The sequence below is a fragment of the Pan troglodytes genome, chromosome 9 (assembly GCF_028858775.2).
Source record: "Pan troglodytes isolate AG18354 chromosome 9, NHGRI_mPanTro3-v2.0_pri, whole genome shotgun sequence".
NCBI lineage: Eukaryota > Metazoa > Chordata > Mammalia > Primates > Hominidae > Pan > Pan troglodytes.
In genome coordinates, this window is record NC_072407.2 from 96,556,334 (window position 1) to 96,578,121 (window position 21,788).

Sequence of the window (21,788 nt, forward strand, 5' to 3'; positions counted from 1 at the left end):
TCTGGGACCTGTGAATACATGGCAAAGAGGAACAAAGGTTGCTAATCAGCTGTCTGTAAAATAGGGAGAGTATCAGAGACTATCCAGGTGGGCCCAGTGTAATCATAAGGGTCCTGAAAAGCAGAAGAGGGAGGCAGATGGGAGCTGGAAGGAAAAATAACTCTGGGGAAATGGTTAGAAAGATACAACATTGCAGGATTTGAAGATAATAGGAGAGCAAGAGCCAAGGAACATAGTAGGCACCTCTAGAAGCTGGAAAAGGTAAGGAAATGGATTCTCCCTTAGAGCCTCCAAAAAGGAAGACAGCCATGCCAAAACCTTGATTCCAGTCCTGTGTAAGATTTCTGACCTACACGACTGTAAGATAATAAATCTGTGTTGTTTTAAACCACTAAGTTTGTGGAAATTTGTTTCAGCACCCATAGGAAACTAATACAACCAGAGGATCTTAGAGTGGCATATACTTATGACATAAGTTTCAGTGGCTTCACCATCATGTGGCTGTCTTTGTTTGTAGAATAATTCTGAAATTACATCCAAATGTGAGAAAACTAAATCTGGATTGAGATCTTTGTAACAGAGATACAAATAAAGTAAGAGAATAACAACAACAATAACAGTTATGTTAATAATGGTATTCACAATTAACATTAATTAAACACTAATTTTCTTTGATGTGCAGCAACTACAAATGAATGTAAATGTCACCCTACTTACTTCTAAGTTTCACTTAAGAATGTCCCTGATTTAAGTTAAAATTATTCAGTTTAATAATTGCAACAGAGATACAAAGAGAATAACATCAACAATAACAGCTATATTAATAACAGTACTAATAACTAACATTAATTAAACACTAATTTTCCCTGCTGTGCAGCAACTGCAAATGAATGTAATTAATTGTCACCCTACTTACTTCATAGAAACATTTTGAGGATTCATTTTGTTTAAACTATCAACTAAACATATCCTAAATTAAAATCTGTTACTATAAGGTAGCCATTATTCGAAATGTGAACTGTAAGAAATTACCTTCTCTGCGGTTTGAAAGTACTGTTTTACAAGATCTTCTACCCTTAAAGTTGTTCCTTCTGAAGGCTTTGTGATAAGTTTCCCAAAGTTGATCTCTTCTCCTAGAAAAAAAGAAGTATATCAAAAAATAGCTTCTATCATAATGTTAAAATGCGCATACTCATTGCAAGTTGTCAGTGGAGAAAGTAAGGCCAAACTTTATCAACTGCCAGCTTGCTCAACATGGTAAATTTTGAGGCAAAACAAGCCATTTTTGTTAATAGCCACGGTCTTTTCCCCACAGTCAGTATTTCTCGTTCATACCTCCAGGATAGGTGTCTTGTAGCTGTTCTCACTGGGTGAAGCACAGACTTCTGGAGGTCCTCAAGACCCATTCAGGGAGTAATAACGTCAAAAATACTTTCATAATAATCCTAAGATGTTATTTGCCATTTTGCCATCTGCCATCATTGCTACACTGACGATGCAAAAGCAATCATGGGTACTGCTGGTGCCTTGTGACGTCAAGGTAGTAGCATAAAACTCTACTATGAATGGTAGTCACGACCATGTACTCATAGCTCAATACACAACACAACACTTTCACTTAAGAATGTCTCTGATTTAACGGTTAAAATTATTAATTTAATTAAATCTCAGCCCTTGAGCACGTATCTTTTTAAAATCCTGTGAGACAAAGGGAAAGTATGTTTAATACACTTCTGCTGCATTACTAAGCAAGATGATTGTCTCAAAAACAGGAGGCACAGACTAGAAAGAGCACTCAGTACGAAGTTAGGAAGCACAGAATCCAGTATTTGCTCTGTCAATAACCCTTGTCAGGTAAATGCATGTTAAGTGTCTACATGTAAAAAGATAGGATCCCTGCCCATAAGAAAAATTACTATAATACAAAGTGGTAAGTGCTCCCGAGAATATAACACATAGAGAAGAAAGCAATTAATTCTTCTCAAAGAAGGCAGAAAATCATGTATAGGTATCAAATGCAGCTGTCATTTGAATCAACACTTGCAGAATGAACAAGATTCACTGAGCAAAATAGGGAGAAAAAATTTCAGGCAGAAAAGGCCTAGAAGGGAAAGAGAAATAATGTTCGGTGTTTTTCTTGACAAATGCTGGGACAGGTGAACAAAAATCTTTTTTGAATTTCAAGGCAGGAGAGTTAATATTACCAAACAAATATGATTACTACATTTTACTATGCCAGACACTATGTTAAGACCATTTATATACATTGTTATCATCTAATCCTCACAACAATCCTATCAGACCAGTACACTCCTTAGCCTGATTTTAGAGATGAGAAAACTTAGCAAAGGTTTAGTAATTTGCATGGTGTAGTTAAGTGGCAGAGCTGGCAATGCAACAGAAAATGCTTTCAATAAAACACACAAAAATGCCATTGTTTCCATTGAGCAACTTAGGTTTAAACAAATTTTTTAGAAATCACTAAAACAAAACTCACTATAGATTAAATTCTTGAAAGATATTTGTATATTCTAGTTGTATATTCTGTTTCTCTTCTAAATGTTACACTAATAAAATTTCAAGCAATTGATATAGATGCATAATCTATTGCATAATGGAAGTAAACTATTATCAAGAAACAACTAATTAAAATTTAAAACATAAAAATATAATTCTCTGATATGGATTTCCCCCTCCTAAAGCAGTATTACACGATGTCTACTTAAATATCTGAATGATTGTTTCAGGTTGAATTCATAGCATACCCAATATCTGGTCACAATTTGACAGTAAAAATAGAAGCCCATCAAATCTAGGCTCATAAAAACCTAGGTAGCTTACTTGTAAACAGCCATACATTTCTATGAAAATTCTCTGACTCAATAACTCTAAGAGTCTCTATATTTTATATGTCCAATACTTCTTGTGAAAAAGCACTATTTCAGTCAGATGACCCTGTTTTATAAATGCTAAAAAAAGGGGAATTAGTTTTTGTGAAATTTAATTGGAAATTAATTACCTGGATCATCAGAAATATCAAACTATGAAACAACTCTTATTCCCAAAGTCTGAAGTCGTCCTAAATCACTGTATACTTTAAGGTCAAAATGCTTAATAATGCAAAAATTGAACATTAATAATACATACTAAGTAATACATATGTATTTTGAGCAGTAAATCTCTAAAGTCTGTGTATATTATTACTTAGCAGGACTGTTTAAAAAAAAACGTTTTCAGAGAAAGTCTTCCATTTCTTTATTGATATCCACAGGTTTAAAAATGATTGCTCTCTAGCCCTTTCCTAGCCAAGGGAAGCAGTGACAGACGGTACCTGGAAAATCGGGACACTCCCACCCTAATACTGCGCTTTTCCAACTGTCTTAGCAAACAGCACACCAGGAGATAATATCCCGTGACTGGCTCTGCGGGCCCCACGTCCACGGAGCCTTGCTCACTGCTAAGGCAGTGGGCTTGGGGAGGGGTGTCCGCCATTGCTGAGGCTTGAGTAGGTAAACAAAGCAGACAGGAAGCTCGAAATGGGTGGAGCCCACCGCAGCTCAAGGAAGCCTGCCTGCCTCTGTAGACTCCACCTCTGGGGGCAGGGCACAGCTGAACAAAAGGCAGCAGAAACTTCTGCAGACTTAAACATCCCTGTCTGACAGCTCTGAAGAGAGCAGTGGTTCTCCCAGCATGGAGTTTGAGCTTTGAGGACGGACATAATGCCTCCTCAAGTGGGTCCCTGACCCCCGTGTACCTAACTGGGAGACACCTGCCAGTAGGGGCCGACTCACACCTCATACAGCCGGGTGCCCCTCTGAGACGAAGCTTGCAGAGGAAGGATCCACATAATTGGAAGTAAAGCACTCCTCAGCAAATGTAAGAGAGCAGAAATCACAACAAACTGTCTCTGAAACCACAGTGCAATCAAACTAGATTAAGAAACTCACTCAAAACCACTCAAATACATGGAAACTGAACAACCTGCTCCTGAATGACCATGGGTAAATAACGAAATGAAGGCAGAAATAAAAATGTTCTTTGAAACCAAAGAGAACAAAGAAACAACATATCAGAATCTCTGGGACACATTTAAAGCAGTGTGTAGAGGGAAATTTATAGCACTAAATGCCCACAAGAGAAAGCAAGAAAGATCTAAAATAGACAACCTAACATCACAATTAAAAGAACTAGAGAAGCAAGAGCAAACACATTCAAAAGCTAGCAGAAGGCAAGAAATAACTAAGATCAGAGCACAACTGAAGGAGATACAGACACAAAAAACCCTTCAAAAAATCAATGAATCCAGGAGCTGGTTTTTGAAAAGATCAACAAACTTGATAGACCGCTAGCAAGACTAATAAAGAAAAAAAGAGAGAAGAATCAAATAGGTGCAATAAAAAATGATAAACGGGATATCACCACTGATTCCACAGAAATACAAACCACCATCAGAGAATACTATAAACACCTCTATGCAAATAAACTAGAAAATCTAGAAGAAATGGATAAATTCCTGGACACACACACTCCCAAGACTAAACCAGGAAGAAGTTGAATCTCTGAATACACCAATAACAGGCTCTGAAATTGAGGCAATAAATAATAGCGTACCAACCAAAAAAACTCCAGGACCAGATGGATTCACAGCCAAAGTCTACCATAGGTACAAAGAGGAGCTGCTACCATTCCTTCTGAAATGATTCCAATCAACAGAAAAAGAGGGAATCCTCCCTAACTCATTTTATGAGGCCAACATCATCCTGATACCAAAGCCTGGCAGAGACACAACAAAAAAAGAGAATTTTAGACCAATATCCCTGATGAACATCGATGCAAAAATCCTCAATAAAATACTGGCAAACCAAATCCAGCAGCACATCAAAAAGCTTATCCACCATATCAAGCTGGCTTCATCCCTGGGATGCAAGGCTGGTTCAACATACGCAAATCAATAAACGTAATCCAGCATATAAACAGAACCAAAGACAAAAACCACATGATTATCTCAATAGATGCAGAAAAGGCCTTTGACAAAATTCAGCAGCCCTTCATGATAAAAACTCTCAATAAACTAGGTATTGATGGGACGTATCTCAAAATAATAAGAGCTATTTATGACAAACCCACAACCAATATCATACTGAATGGACAAAAACTGGAAGCATTCCCTTTGAAAACTGGCACAAGACAGGGATGCCCTCTCTCATCACTCCTATTCAACACAGTGTTGGAAGTTCCGGCCAGGGCAATCAGGCAGGAGAAATAAAGGGTATTCAATTAGGAAAAGAGGAAGTCAAATTGTCCCTGTTTGCAGATGACATGATTGTATATTTAGAAAATCCCATCGTCTCAGCCCAAAATCTCCTTAAGCTGATAAGCAACTTCAGCAAAGTCTCAGGATACAAAATCAATGTGCAGACCAGGCGCCGTGGCTCACGCCTGTAATCCCAGCACTTTGAGAGGCCGAGGTGGGCGGATCACAAGGTCAGGAGATCGAGACCAACCTGGATAATACGGTGAAACCCTGTCTCTACTAAAAATACAAAAATTAGCAGGGGCGTGGTGACAGGTGCCTGTAGTCCCAGCGACTCGGGAGGCTGAGGCAGGAGAATGGCGTGAACCTGGGAGGCGGAGCTTACAGTGAGCTGAGATCGCGCCACTGCACTCCAGCCTGGGTAACAGATCATGACTCTGTCTCAAAAAAATGAAAATAAAAACAAAATCAATGTGCAAAAATCACAGCATTCCTACACCAATAACAGACAAACAGAGAGCCAAATCATGAGTGAACTCCCATTCACAATTGCTTCAAAGAGAATAAAATACCTAGGAATCCAATTTACAAGGATATGAAGGACCTCTTCAAGGAGAACTACAAACCACTGCTCAACGAAATAAAAGAGGACACAAACAAATGGCAGAACGTTCCATGCTCATGGATAGGAAGAATCAATATCGTGAAAATGGCCACACTGCCTAAGGTAATTTATAGATTCAATGCCATCCCTATCAAGCTACCAATGACTTTCTTCACAGAATTGGAAAAAACTACTTTAAAGTTCATATGGAACCAAAACAGAGCCCACATTGCCAAGACAATCCTAAGCAAAAAGATCAAAGCTCGAGGCATCACCCTACCTGACTTCAAACTGCACAACAAGGCTACAGTAACCAAAACAGCATGGTACTGCTACCAAAACAGAGATATAGACCAACGGAACAGAACAGAGGCCTCAGAAATAACAATGCACATCTACAACCATCTGATCTTTGACAAACCTGACAAAAACAAGCAATGGGGAAAGGATTCCCTATTTAGTAAATGGTGCTGGGAAAACTGGCTAGCCATATGTAGAAAGCTGAAACTGGATCCCTTCCTTACACCTTATACAAAAATTAATTCAAGATGGATTAAAGACTTAAATGTTACACCTAAAACCATAAAAACCCTAGAAGAAAACCTAGGCAATACCATTCAGGACAGAGGCATGAGCAAGGACTTCATGACTAAAACACCAAAAGCAATGACAACAAAAGCCAAAATTGACAAATGGGATCTAAGTAAACTAAAGAGCTTCTGCACGGCAAAAGAAACTACCATCAGAGTGGACAGGCAACCTATAGAATGGGAGAACATTTTTGCAATCTACCCTTCTAACAAAGGGCTAATATCCAGAATCTATAAAGAACTTAAACAAATTTATAAGAAAAAATCAAACAACCCCTTCAAAAAGTGGGTGAAGGATATGAACAGACACTTCTCAAAAGAAGACATTTATGCAGCCAACAGACACATGAAAAAATGCTCATCATCACTGCCCATCAGAGAAATACAATTCAAAACCACAATGAAATACCATCTCATACCAGTTAGAATGGCGATCATAAAAAACAACAGGTGCTGGAGAGGATGTGGAGAAATAGGAATACTTTGACACTGTTGGTGGGACTGTACACTAGTTCAACCATTGTGGAAGACAGTGTGGGGATTCCTCAAGGACCTAGAACTAGAAATACCATTTGACCCAGCCATCCCATTATTGGGTATATACCCAAAGGATTATAAATCATGCTGCTATAAAGACACATGCACACATGTGTTTATTGTGGCGCTATTCACAATAGCAAAGACTTGGAACCAACCCAAATTTCCATCAATGATAGAATGGATTAAGAAAATGTGGCACATATACACTATGGAATACTATGCAGCCATAAAAAATGATGAGTTCATGTCCTTTGTAGGGACATGGATGAAGGTGGAAACCATCATTCTGAGCAAACTACCGCAAGGACAGAAAACCGAACCCCGCATATTCTCACTCATAGGTGGGAATTGAACAATGAGAACACTTGGACACAGGGCAGGGAACATCACACACCGGGGCCTGTCGTGGGGTTGGGGGATGGGGGAGGGATAGCATTAAGAGCAATACCTAATGTAAATGACGAGTTAATGGGTGCAGCACACCAACATGGCACATGTATACATATGCAACAAACCTGCACGTTGTGCACATGTACCCTAGAACTTAAGGTATAATAATAATAAAAAAGATTGCTATCTAATTTTTAGAAGACAAGAGAATTATTCCCACTGTCAATTTGTTTAAGACATTACAATCATATTAAAACATCTTCCATTATTATGTTACAGTTTTTAATAAAGATTCCTTCACAAATCCTATAAGAACATTTTTTTAACTCGTAAAAATAACTAGCTTACCTGTTTTTTCCTTTTGTTCTCTATGCCTGAAAAAATGGATAATGTCTTTTGGATTAGCTACCCGATCCACAAATTTCTGGCTAAAGCGAAGAACACTGAAAGGTTCAAAACCTCCACTATAGTCCACCTGAAAACACAGAATAATCTATGAAGGCTAGGAAACAACAATTTGCCAATTTTTAAAACACACACTAATCCTTCAGTATTCACAGTGTTTATGCTTGATACTTTCAAATTTATGAATTAATTTTCTACAGTAGATCATGATGGAGCTATATCATTTATCCTATTGAGAAACTAATGTTTGAAAAGTTTATAAGCATAAGCAAAATACTTTGTTCGATGGAATCAAGGTATTGCAATAATTTCCACAATGCAGAATGATTACATCTCCCCCTGATAACACTAATAGTCTAGGTACCTACCAAGCAAACCATCTGAAAACAATTTTCTGAACTTTCAAAACAAACAAACAAACACACACCAAAATAAAATACTAGCCTTAAATGCATTAGTAAATTGGTCTATCATCTTAGAGATGTGCCTCAAGAGAAAGATGAATGCTAGGAACATCCAGGTAATAAAGAATCAAATCTGTGAGCCTTGAGAAATGATTACCTCCAAAAGATGGTATCTCACTGAAACTGAGAACTTCTCTCAAGGTAGACTCTTTCTACAGAAGTCTGTAGTGGTAAACAGACCTTTACAAAGACAAATACCACCTTTCTTTCTCAGAGATATGTTCTCCTAAACTAGCTGTTCCCAAAGTACGCTATGGGGACCAGCACTGCACCACCTCACAGCTTATCCAGAATGCTCCCTAACTAAAGTGCTCCCACTTTCACTCATCATCACTATCTGCTAAGGTTTTTTGTTCATTTATTTGATATTTGTGTATCATGTCTCTCTTTGCACCTCCACCTCCTGTAAGCTCGACGAATTCAAAACCTCATCTGTTTTATCATCCCTATATCCTGCAGCATCCATAATTGCAGGTACTCAATAAGATTTAGTCAATGAATTAATGAATGTCTTTTAGTCAGTACAATGTAGTTTTGTAATATTACTTATATGACAATATGTGCTGTTTTATGAATGAATTCGTAATTTACTGTGCTTAGGAAAAGAAATGCCAATTTTCTATTAAAATCTGGTTAGTTTTAATGCTGTGAGGCAGACACAGATGAGAAAATTGGGATCTTTTGCCATAATGAAGAGAACTATGTGATTCCCTTAAAGTAATTATTTTTGTATTACCCAGACCATCTCTCTCTCTCTCTCTCTTTTTTTTTTTTTTTTTTTTTTTTTGAGATGGCGTCTCACTCTGTCACCCAGGCTGGAATGCAGTGGCACAATCTCAGCTCACTGCAACTTCTGCCTCCCGGGTTCAAGCGATTCTCATGCTTCAGCCTCCCAAGTAGTTGGGATTACAGGCCTGCACCACCATACCTGGCTAATTTTTTTATTTTTAGTAGAGACAGGGTTTTGCCATGTTGCCCAGGCTGGTCTCGAACTCCTGACGTCAGATGATTCAGCCACTTCGGCCTCCCAAAGTGCTGGGATTACAGGCGTGAGCCACCATGCCCAGCCTTACCCAGATCATCTCTACAGCTACCATGTTATAAAAGACAAAATACTAAATGCTAAAGCTATTAGGTCTCTCCTTCAAACTTCTCATTTATAAATGTTTGGTCATAACAAATTTTATTGGATGTCCTCAATGTTCTAAGTATGCTGTTCAGGGCCAGGGATACAACCATAAATAAATACAATCTTGGCTGTCAAGAAATTCACAAACTGACTGGGAAGACAAACACGTAAACAGATCACTGGAAGCAGACTGTGAGTGGTGCTATAAGAGGTATGTACAAAGTTGAATGAGGACACAAAGGAAGAAGCATGTTCTCTGTGGGCAGGTCAAGAAAGGCTTCTTTGAAGACGGAGGCTTTAGGTGGGTGCTGAAGAAGGTATAGAGAAAGGAGGAGAGAAGTGTGTCCCACGCAACAGGATCAACGTGGACAAAGGTTCCAGTGAAATAAACTCCACTGCACCCAGGGGACGGCAGCTTTTTTGGTTTAGACCACATCATGTAGACCCCTGAATGCTAACCTAAAAAAGTTTAGACTTTTTCCTGTTAGTGCTGGGGAATAATTAAGTTATTTTTAGCAGAAAAGACACGCAAAACTGTGTTTTACAAAGATCATTTTGGCATTAGTGTGGAGAGAGAAGGAAACTGGAGGCAGAGTCCTGGTAGGAGGCTGCAGCAATAGGCCAGGAAGTATTAATAAGGGCTTCACTATGCCAGCGACAGTGGGATAAAGAAACGGGAACAGATTGCCTACTGTGCAACAGACACTATTTAATCCATTTAGATCTCATAAATCTACGAAGCATTTGGTTGGTGCACAAGTAACTGCAGTTTTTGCCATTACTTTCTATGACAAAACCCGCAAATACTTTTGCACCAACCTAATACAAACCAAGGGATAAGGGATGCGGTTGCTCAAGGTCATACGACTAGTGGTTGGGCCAGAATGAAGCTCAGGAAGTCTGGCTCTACACTGTACTCTTTACCTCCACAGTCTACATCCCAGTACTTCTCAAATTTTCATGAACATATACATTTCTTGGAGATTTTTGTTAAAATACAGTGGGTTCTGATGCAGGGTCTGAGGCTCTGCATTTTTAACAATTTCCCAGGCAACAACAACACTGCTGGTTTAAAGACTACACTCCTCAGTACCAGGCCTCAGGGGACTCCTGAAGATACAGAACAAGAAGGAGGTCTAAGTAAAGATTTTGAAGTCATCACTCTATTGGTGGTCATTAAAGCTGTATGCCTACACTGAAAAGAGGGCTAACTATGAGACGGGACGGATACAAATAACTCAGAGAATGCCCAAGAGTAATTCAGCAAGATGAGACACGATCTATTGGATTGAACAATTAAAGGTCATCTTTTCCACTGGATATGGTGAAGTCAGAGCCTTGGTTATAGTGAACTGAAGAAGAGAAAGTTAAGAGAGATATAGGTTATATACTTTTAGGGGCTTTTAAAGAGAGTAAGCAACATGGGGTAGGAGTTTGGAAAAGGGAAAAGCATAGTGGTAAAGAAGAGGTCTGTTGTTGTTTCTTTGTTTATAACACGATAGAAAGGATAAGCAGATTTATAGGCACAGGAAACAATCCTAATAATAACCAAAACAAATAAACCGTACATAGATTAGAAGGATGTGTTACGGGGAAAAAAATAAGAAGAAAAGAGGAAGCAGAAGAAGGTAAGTGAAATCAGGAGCACTGGAGAGAAGGTAGGGGCTGCAATCTTGATGGTAGGGCTTCAGTGAGGTGACACGGGAGCAGACTAAAGGGAGATAAGAGCACATCCCACATGCCCAAGAAACTGCGAGAAGGCCAAGATGCCTGGAATGAAGTGAGTAGAGGAGGTAGTTAAAGATGAAGCCAGAGAGCTCAGCCAATCTATTAAATATAACAACAAATTATTTAGAAAATGAGAAAAATAAGTTACCAAACCTATCACTTAAACTGTGATTAACTCAAATCCTTATATCTTTGTTTTTGCCTCCGATGGTGATTGCTCTTCTTATTACTATAAGCACTCTCCTCACTACTTTTCAAAGAAACCATGTAAACTGTACATTACTATGCTTTGAAAATTAATAATATTCAATCTGTATAAATAGGACTTACTCGCAGTCGTACAAGAGGCTTCTCTGGCTGGTGAGAATTACCCAGACGTTCCCGTTCAGCATTTTCAAGCATTTCTTCAATCTCAAAATTTTTAAAAAGATTAAAAAACAACGTAGTAAACTGAGTTTAACTTGGCTGAATAGCAGCTTATTACCACAGGAATTTTCCTGAACTACATAATCATCTTTATTTCCTAGGTCATTTATGACACCTTTTCAAATATACCTTCTTGTAATGCTCCTTTAATACTATTCCTTAATGTTTTCCTTTCATGAAAGTTCTTCATAATTTTTCAATCTCTAAAATAATTCTTTTAGAATAAAACTTAAAATATTACTACTCATGTTTCAATTTTCTACTCATGTTTCAATAAGGCTTTCCTCAGCTTACCAACTTAAAACCAAGTAAGTCTAGTTTTTGCAGTCATATGATCCATGGGAGACTCACCAGAAGATTTAGGGATCTATAAGCAAGGACTTTAGATTATTTATCTTGGAAGAGTTCAAGGTAAAAGAAAATAAGACTGATGTTTTCAAATATGTGGAGTTGTCTCATACTCTGAGAGGACAAGATTATAACATCTTAGACTTGAAAGAGTTCTGAAGACAAAAGCACTTGTTCTATATTGTTCTTAAGGGTAAAACCAAGTTACAAGGAGACAGCATTAGATTATTTTCATAAATGGCTGTGTGCACAGTGATTAGATATCTCCAGATGGCCAACTTCATAGCTGAACAATTCTAGTTCTTAGAAAGTTCTTGTATTGGAACAAAAACTGCCTTCCTATAACTTTGTCCTGATCTCAAGAACAATACAGAACAAGTGTTTTTGTCCTCAGATTTCTTTCACATCTAAGACTTTATAATCTTGTCCTTTAAACTGTCTGTAACAATGAAGTCCAAAAGAGCTTTCTGCAATAATTTTTTCTATGTGCATATTCAATATGGTTGCCAAAACCATATGTGGATACAGAGTACTTGAAATGTGGCTAGTACAAGTGAGAAACTGAATTTTAAATTTAAATGTAAATAATTAAATGTAAACAGCCACATGTGCTAGTGAATACATATCAGACAGCACAGAGAAAATCTATAAGAATATGATCTCCTAGGTCAATTATTTCAATCCAACAAGCATTTATAGAGCATCATTTTGCCAGGTACTAGGTCAAGTGCTGAGACAGAAAAGTAAGATATGGGTCCTGTCCTCAAAGAGTTCAGAAGAGACTCACATGCTTATAAAAAATAATATAACTTAACTAAGTACAATAACAGAAATGTACATAAAATACAGAGATAACAGAAAGTTATGTGCACACCTGGTGTTTAAAATGAACCTCTATTACTTTTGTGTCACCAGCGTCTACTTTCCTCTCTGGATTCATGTCACCAAAGCCCACAGGATTTAGGTGAAGTTCATACAGTAGACCTCAACCAGAGGTGACTTTGCTTCTCTAAGGACATTTGGCAAGGTCTGTAAACATTTTTGATCATCACGACCAGTTAGAAGGGGTACTACTGGCATCTAGTGGGTACAAACCAGGGAGAATACTGCTAAACATCCCAGAGTGCACAGAACTGCCTCCCACAACAAAGAATTATTAGTACAAAATGTCAACTAAGCCAAAGTTGAAAAACCCAGGTCTGACTCCAGGGAAGGGCACATGACTCAGGCCTGGATCAATCAATGCAAAAGCAATTAATGCATTTTCTATCTCTTTGGCTTGAGAGATTGGATTTAGGGATGCCAGAATCTTAATCTATGTTTGAGTTTCTAGAGTCAATCATCTTGAAACAAGCGTACACTTTTGGTTACGTGAGCTACACACTGCTCAAAAAGCTGTGACACTGAATGAGTCACCTTATCTAAGGTTCAGTTCCTCTAAACTATAGATGGTAGAAACTACTCACATATAGTATTGTTGGCTAGATTAAATGCTGTCAACAGTGCACATCACATACAGTAAATCAGTAAGTATCACTGGTCATAATTATTATCATTGTTACTATGTTACATGATTTTTCATGAAAAGAAAACATAGTAGGACAGCTGACACAGAGTTAAGAACTGAGTGTCAGCAAGTGATGCTAATTAAGCTGTCAACCCACATATTATTAAATGCATTAATCCACCCAACCTTAGTAGTGGCTGAAATTTTCTAGAGATTTAGGGGTGGCAATGTGCATAGAGAGGGAGGTTTGGGACTTACATTGCAGCAATAGGGTGGATAGCAAACACATTTTTCACATTTCATTTGGGGTAGCTTTCAGGGTGAAAGGGACGCCTAATACAGATTATTAGAAGCTAAGGCTTTTCTCACACACGATAGTCTCCCATTCCTCCATCAAAGTTACTGCCTGCTTTCATAAATAAAATGAACAAATCATCAAATCAGGATTAAAAAGGAGAAAAGATTATGTATTATGTTTTTGAAAAGGAAGAAAGAAACTAGGAGAGAGATTTAATTTTTTTTAACATCCAGTATTCCTCCCTCTCAAAGACTTAAAAAAAAAAATCTTGGACACAATTAAACACATTCACTGAAGAACAGTGTCCTTACAGGCTTCATGAGAATGTAATCAACATAAAGGCTTCCCTCTACTCTACTAAATTACTTAATTGAAGGTGAATAATTCTTCAACTAAAGTAGATCTCATTGACTTTATCAAAAAGAATTACCTTCTCCAAACAGAAGCTTTGTATGGCTTGGGTTACTTTAGGATTATCTGGGTTAAAAATGTCTGGATGATTAGCTAGAACAATATCCTCCATGAAAAACTGCCGCACTGTGTGAAGAGGAATTTTATGCATATTCATCTTCCTCCCTTTAATACGCAGCAAACCAACATGTCTGAAGTGGAGAGAAATGAACACCGAGTCACAGTGTAAATTTCCTCAGGGTGATGTGCATACGAAAGCTTTCATATTTCTTAGTTTCTACAAAATGTTTCTTTATAAAATCATACTCTTAAAAATAAATGTTTCTGCTAATTTAACCTTAATGTTATCATCACAGGAAAAGATGGTAGACATTTTCCTTCCCCAGAGTAAAAGCAACTCATCCATTATTATCCCTGTCTGATCAGTCTTGTAAGATAGACATAATAAGCATAAAAAAATGTTATCAGGACTATGATGGTAGCATATGTAGACTATAGTATTACATCTATATACCTATGTATATGTACATACATGTACACATATAGACAAAATGATTTTGCAGTGGACTCATGAAGAAAAAAAACCAACCAACATAGATTCTACTACCATATTCTTTAACCCTATTATCATTGTAACAATCAGAACTCAAGTGATTCAAAAGATAAAACCCATAATAAAAATTGAGTTTAATCACTGTTAACTACTTCTTACAATCATATCATTCCCCCAAAAATGTTTTAAAAATGAGATCTATTATATTGCACTTATAATCAGAAAATTTTCAATTAAATGGTTTTAGGATAATTTTTTATAATGAACTTTGTGAAATTAGTAATCATCAACCTAAAGCATCTAACTTGAAATATAATTAAAATGTGCATCTTGAATTTGCCTAATGAGCAGCAAAGTAACACCAATTGGATGCTCTCTTTTTGAAAATGGCTTAAAATCTGGAAAAACAATAAGACTACATAGAATGATCAATTTTCAAAAATTAAGCTATCATATAAATTACAATACTGCCAGTTAGCGGTAACCTTAACATAGGCCTTAAACCTATGAGATGATTAGTTATTATAGCAAAGATTTCTTAAAAATTGGCTCAAAATATATAACACTCACTTCTTTACAGCTTCTCCTGGGGAAAGAGAAGTAACCACTGAGCTTCCAGGTTGTGAGATATAAAACAGCTGTTGTTCATTTTTGGTTGGAGCTATTTTACACTCATGTTCATGGCCCCAGATAACAAGATCAATGAAGTCATCCAAAAATTGTTCTGGAATGAAGTTAGTACTTCCATGTTTACTCCTGTATCAAGATTTTGAAAAATATAAATTCGGTGATTAGAAAAACTTCATATTATTGAAGTCTATACAGATCTTTCTTTCTCCATTCACTAAAGATTTTATTGCATCCTTCTATGTACCAGAAAGTGTGCACAGGATTGGGAATGTAAAGATCATCAATACTAACTCCTGACCTTGAGAGCTTTACAAACTTACTGGACACAGACAAGTGGAAACCCGAAAAGAGAAAGCAGTCAATTCTATATTTGGAGGAAGATCATGAAAGGTTTTACATAGGAAGGATTTCCCCTTTGGTCAATCAGAAAAGCATGAATTCTATCAATAGTAGAAATCTATAAATCAGTCTAACTATATACTAGAGAAAACACACAGAAAATGCAAGTAAGTATAAATATGTCCAGCAATTTCTTAACATTATCTTTTTACTAATAAATATAATGGGAGTAAAAACATCAATCTCACATAAGTGCTAAGAGTTTTCAATATCAAATATTAAATAAACAAGTGATATGCAAACTATGGTCTTATACCTATATCAGTTATTATTTAAAGATACATGAAATGCAAGGTGACAGAAGACAAGAAGGAATAGTTTTCCCTAATATTAACTTACATCACTGGAGATTCAAGTAAAAGTGTTCACATAGTTTAACCAAGCATTCATTTAATCCAAACCAATATTCTTCCATTCACCCAACAAATACTGTTACCCAAACACTGTCTACTTTATGTCAGATGTCCCAGGCTTCTTCTAGATATGGAAGACACAGCAGTGAACAAAGTCCTTGTTCTAGTGTGGGAAACAAGCAATGCAGGTTGAGTCCCTAATCTGAAAATCCAAAATCCAAAATATTTTAAGTGCCAACATGGCACCACAAGTGGTAAATTCCACACATAAATACTTAACACAAACTTTGTTTCATGCACAAAATTATTTTAAAACATGTATAAAATTAACTTAAGGCCATGTGTATAAGGTATATATAAAATGTAAACAAATTTCATGCTTAGACTTGGGTTCCATCCCCAACATATGTGCAAATATTCCAAAATCCAAAAAATCCCAAATCTTAAACACTTCTGGTCCCAAGCATTTCAGATAAGGGATACTCAATCTCTAATACAAGATGTATATGCATGTGTGTAAGTATGCACATGTATAACTTGTCAGTTAGTGATAGGTGCTGTAAAGAAAAATACAAGGAAAAGTGACATAGAAGTGCCATACTCCTCTCTACATACACAGGGCAGTCAGGAAGACCTCTCTGACTAGCATCAAATGAGCAGAGAACTGAGACGAAGCATCAGTACGCGGAGAGAGAAAGTCCTAAACAGTAGAAGAGCAGATGGTGCTAAAGTGGGAATGTGTTCAGTGAATTCAAGGAACAGCAAGGAGAACAGAAGGGCTAAGCAGAATAAATGCAGGGAAGACAGAATATACAGGCTTGTGTATCCAGGAATGTTTTTATGTAAAAAACATACATCTAAGGTATGAGATTATCACAACTACTAAAGAAAAGCAGAATAATTCCCAAATACAACATGATGCCATTGTGCCTTCATTGAGTGCTGGTTCTTTCCCGGAAGAAGAAGGGAGGATGATGCTGGTAGGCTGACTGTAATTTGTGACCTAGAAGTGATCACAATATCCTGTTGAAAGATTTTGCATGACCAAGTCATCTCCAAATTCAGATTCTTTCTTCTTTGAAACAAGAGAAAAAAAAAGTTGATGTAGAGAAACAAATGGGAAATAAGGCAAAATGCAGAAGGCTCAAGATTCTCACCCAATCTGTGAAAACCTTCTTTGTTTTAAATATGAAAGCAGAAGTATCTTGAGAATGCACAGGGTGACAAATGAATCTAACAGCATTACCAAAGAACCACATAACCACAGTGAAGGGGGTGGGGAGAAAATGAGCTAAGAAAGTTTGAAAAATTAGGTTTCAACTAGATACAGAAAGGCTAAAGACTAAAATAACTTACACAAACATTGTAACCTAGTTGGGAAAGTTGTTTTGCACAGGGGTATGGGTTAGCAATTTTGAAATTACTTTATAATTTCAAATTATACCAGGATTGGAAATATAATTAAACCAAGATTGAAAAAATAAGTAAATATATATATTTATAATATGATCCAGGCTTCTGTTAGACAAAGAAGTCACAAGTAAGGAAAGGGAGAAGACAAAAATGGACCTTGTAGGGCTGGATTAGAATCAGTCTGAACTTATCATTGGTTTTTTAAGCACATATATAGACATGTATGTATGCATGGGTTACTATATACACATATATCTATTCCCATAACTCTGTTCATTCAGAGTGCTGAACAAGCCCTGGTAGCAGTAAGCACACCTAGTACGTATTTGTGGATTTCTGAATACCACTCTCCAATAAAAAGAATCACAGCACCTTGGAGAAATGGTTGATTCCAGGGCTAGGTAGGAAAATATCAGGTTGGTGCAAAAGTAATTGTGATTTTTGCCATTACAAGAGCCAAGAGCCTAGACCATCTTGAGGTGCCAAAAAGCTAAGGTCATGACCTCAAAACAGGTGGGGAGACACTGAAAGGACACAGAGGCCAACATAAAAGAGAATGCAATGGTCAAAGCTGCAACAATCAGAGGAACAGTAGCAACCAAAAAACTGATAGTACTGGATCTTCAAGTCCATAATGACATAAATAAATAAGTAAATAGAGAAGAAGGGACAAATTTTCCTTACAGAAGAATTCCATTAATAAATATAGAAAGAATGAAGGAAATCAAAACTTACAATTAAAATACCACAGTATTAATTACTGGAAATAAGATCACCCATGGATGCTAAAATTAGCGAGTAAAAGTTTAAGGTGAAACAGGATATTTGCATAGTCTCAAAGTATTTTCCCAAAAATATTTATTAATTGAAAAGTAGAAAATGGGAACTTTACAGCAGAGAAACCTGTTACACATTCCCTTAATCAAATGATGAGGGGGGCAATGAGAAAAATCAACATCATATGGTGACTACCCATTCCCCTTACCAATGCTGCCATTCTACCTTTCATTTGGCTTAAATTCTTAGAATTACTTATGAGTTTTCCTTTCAACTCATCATCCCTACTTTGGCATAGTACAAAAAAATGGTAGACCTGGGAAGCTCTATGGAAGAGAAGGAACAAATCCCAGTGGTGCAAAGTTATATGAAGACCACACACATATCTAAACTCTGGCCTGCTCCTCCTTTGAAACTCACAGTTTATTCAAGAACTCACACATAAGGTAACACAAGTCAGCCTCTTAAACCCTTTCTTTTACCGAGTATTTAACCTAAGTCTGCATTCACTGAATGCACAGAGTAGTCTGCATTCAATAAATGTGTTCAATAAATATAGCTGGCCCTCTGTATTGGCAGATTCGTGGATTCAACCAACTAAAGATCGAAATATTCAGGAAAAAAACAATAAAAAATAACAACAAAAAATATAAATTTTTAAAGCAATACAGTATAACAACTATTTAAACAGTATTTACATTGTATCAGGTATTACAAGTAATCTAGAGATGATTTAAAGTACATAGGAGGATATATGTAGGTTATATGCAAATGCTATACCATTTTATTCAAGGGATTTCAGCATCCCAGGATTTTAGGTCCTGGACCCAACACCCCCCATGGATACCAAGGGACAACTGTAATAAATTATATAATCAGGCCCCAAATCCTTTGAGTTCTTCCCTGACAACTTCTCAGGTGTGTCCCTCCCATTTCTGTTTCATTGCCATCACTGTCACCACCTCACATTTTTACTGCAGTGATCAGATAATAAATCTTGCTTCTTCAAGTCTGTCTTCTTTTCAATCAATCCTATACCCTGCCAACAGATTAAATTTCTTAAAACTACTAACAAAAGAAAGGTAATCTAGCTATATTTGTATATCCTGGAAGAACACTTGCATATATGTAGCAGGAAACATGTCTAAGAATGTTCATAACAGCAAGGTTTATAAAAGCAAAAAACTCCTGTTCACTGACAGGAGGCAAAGCATAACTGTACACATCAGTAAAAATAAATTACACTTCCAAGCATCAAAATGGATCTCAGTAATGTAATGCTGAACATAAGTTGGCTGTAAATATAGCATAATATGAGTATACATGTGATTAAACAGCAAAGAAAATCAATGAAATAATTAATTCAAAATTAATAATGCTTCCCTTTGGGATAGGGGGAAGCAGGTGGGATCAGGGAAAAGGAATGGGATAAAGGAATGGATGGATAATCCAACAAAAAGATTCTACCTTTTTGTTGAATTGAGGAGTATTCATGTGTATGCCTTATCCATATGTTACAAATATTCTTGTAGGTATTTATACTAAAAACAATTTCAAAATGAAATCACACAAAGCAAATCTATGTTTTGTCTAATCTTGCATTGACAACCTTGAAAGATTAAGGGCATTTCACTAAAATAGGTAAGCTCAGAAACAGATTTGGGAAACCTCAGCACTTGGCTCAAACTTTTTCAGAGAAAAGTTTTACCTGTTCTGATGAATCACAAATAAGTTAAACCAAGAGTTCTCATCTTCCTTTGGTCTCAACATTGTTACTTTTTTATTGACAAACATTCGATAGAGCCTTTCATCTGGAATGGATCCTGAAATGGACATTACATTATTTTTAAATTGTTTTCTTACTTCGGCTTAAAAAATGAATCTATTTTGCTTCTAAATTATGTCCTTCTCAAAGTATTTCACTTTACTGTTGGGAGATATATTTGAATTCTGGAATAATTTATAAGTGGGTATGTTCCGGGTTCTTTTTTTATCTTTTTTTTTTAACTGAGACAGGGTCTTGCTATGTTGTCCAGGCTGGTCTCAAACTCCTGGGCTCAAGCAATCCTCTCACCTCCGCCTCCCAAAGTGTTGGGATTACAAGCATAAGCCACCATGCCTAGCTGTTTCAGGGTTTTTTTTCTTTTCTTTTCTTTTCTAAACAGAGTCTTGCTCCATTGCCCAGGCTGGAGTGCAGTGGTGTGATCTCAGCTCACTGCAACCTTCGCCTCCTGGGTTCAAGGGATTCTTGTGCCTCAGCCTCCTGAGTTGCTGGGATTACAGCATGCACCACCACGTCTGGCTAATTTTTGCACTTTTAGTAGAGATGGGGTTTTGCCACGTTGGACAGGCTGGTCTTGAAATCCTGACCTCAAGTGATCTACCTGCCTTGGCCTCCCAAAGTGCTGAAATTACAGGCGTGTGCCAGCGCGCCTGGCCTGTTCCAGGTTCTTGATAACAGTAGTTAGTTGCATTTGAAAAACATTTTCCATTTCAGACATATACATGTTCAAAACCAGCAAAATGTAGAATAAAAATGTGAGTTTTCTATGGTAAAATTCTTATTAAAACTTCTAGTAATACTATTTTTCACCATCCCTTTGTTATAAATTATATATACTTTTGATCTAATATATACATTATAACATGTGCAGAAATAAATATTAAAAGGGATGATAAAAGTGTATTTAAAAACAATATTCTTACATTGTTTTAATATATTGTGCTTTTTAAATAATTCAATGACTTTCAAACAATTCTCATACTCCACAGGTTCACCTTGATCTAGTGAAAGAAACTAACAAAAACAAGTCAACAAAATAGTTACAAATATTAAATATTATAAAAGGAGAAAAAGCCAGGATGCTAAGATGGCGAATTAACACTATGGAATTAAAAGGGTGGACAACACTGCTACTTTATATACGGATTAGAGAGGGTCTCAGAAGAAAAGCCAACAATGTAGAAGTCTAGAAGTTAGAAGTGGCCTAGCTCCCAAGGAGAATGCTACAGGAATGGCCAATGGAATACATGGCTGAGGTGGAATGTAGAACATGTAACTGGAGACAAAAAAGTCAAGGCACACAAAGCCCAAGGCATTAGAAGATTAATCTACTTGAGTGTTGAAACACTAAAAACACTGGCAAAATTGAAGGTAGGTAAGTAGGTAAAAAGTCTGAGAGAAAAAGCAATGCGGTTTAGCCAGATGGCAGAAGCTTAAAGGGAAGAGTGTGTTTGCAGGCAGAAAAGGAAGCAGTGGGTGGAGCAAGGAGAACAGTGATCCCCGCTTCCTTCCAAAAGCCCAGGGGTAAGAGAACTGCATGGGACACAGGAACCTCAGGGGACAGCTGGGCTTCACTGAAGGTTAGAAAGTGGAGGTAACATTCAGAGAAGAGACTGATAATAATGAGGAATCTGATAATTACAAAAAGAGTTTTAGAGTTTATAATGAAGGGCTGGGGGACAGGGAGGGGTGCAGGGTGGAGACAGAGTCCAGTTAAGGAAGGTATAATAGAACAGGATAAGATAAGTTTGGGAGAAAATGGATGACTGGAGAGATGTGCTTCTGG

The 21,788-nt window shown here is 37.0% G+C and overlaps 1 protein-coding gene and 1 non-coding gene across 3 annotated transcripts in view; both read right to left on the reverse strand.

Moving 5' to 3' along the window:
• MRE11 (MRE11 homolog, double strand break repair nuclease) overlaps window positions 1-21,788 on the reverse strand; it is a 78,130-nt gene that overhangs the window by 40,615 nt on the left and 15,727 nt on the right. For both annotated transcript variants that reach the window (XM_016921830.4, XM_016921831.3), the window contains exons 7-12: window positions 19,928-20,042; window positions 15,218-15,403; window positions 14,114-14,285; window positions 11,435-11,515; window positions 7,727-7,853; window positions 1,033-1,133 (exon numbers count right to left, since the gene is read on the reverse strand). In XM_016921830.4, the coding sequence (XP_016777319.1) occupies window positions 1,033-1,133; window positions 7,727-7,853; window positions 11,435-11,515; window positions 14,114-14,285; window positions 15,218-15,403; window positions 19,928-20,042 (782 nt within the window). The remainder of the gene's footprint in view (window positions 1-1,032; window positions 1,134-7,726; window positions 7,854-11,434; window positions 11,516-14,113; window positions 14,286-15,217; window positions 15,404-19,927; window positions 20,043-21,788) is intronic.
• MIR548L (microRNA mir-548l) lies at window positions 10,117-10,201 on the reverse strand. Its single transcript, NR_035893.1, has one exon. It is a non-coding gene; the product is annotated as a microRNA mir-548l (primary transcript).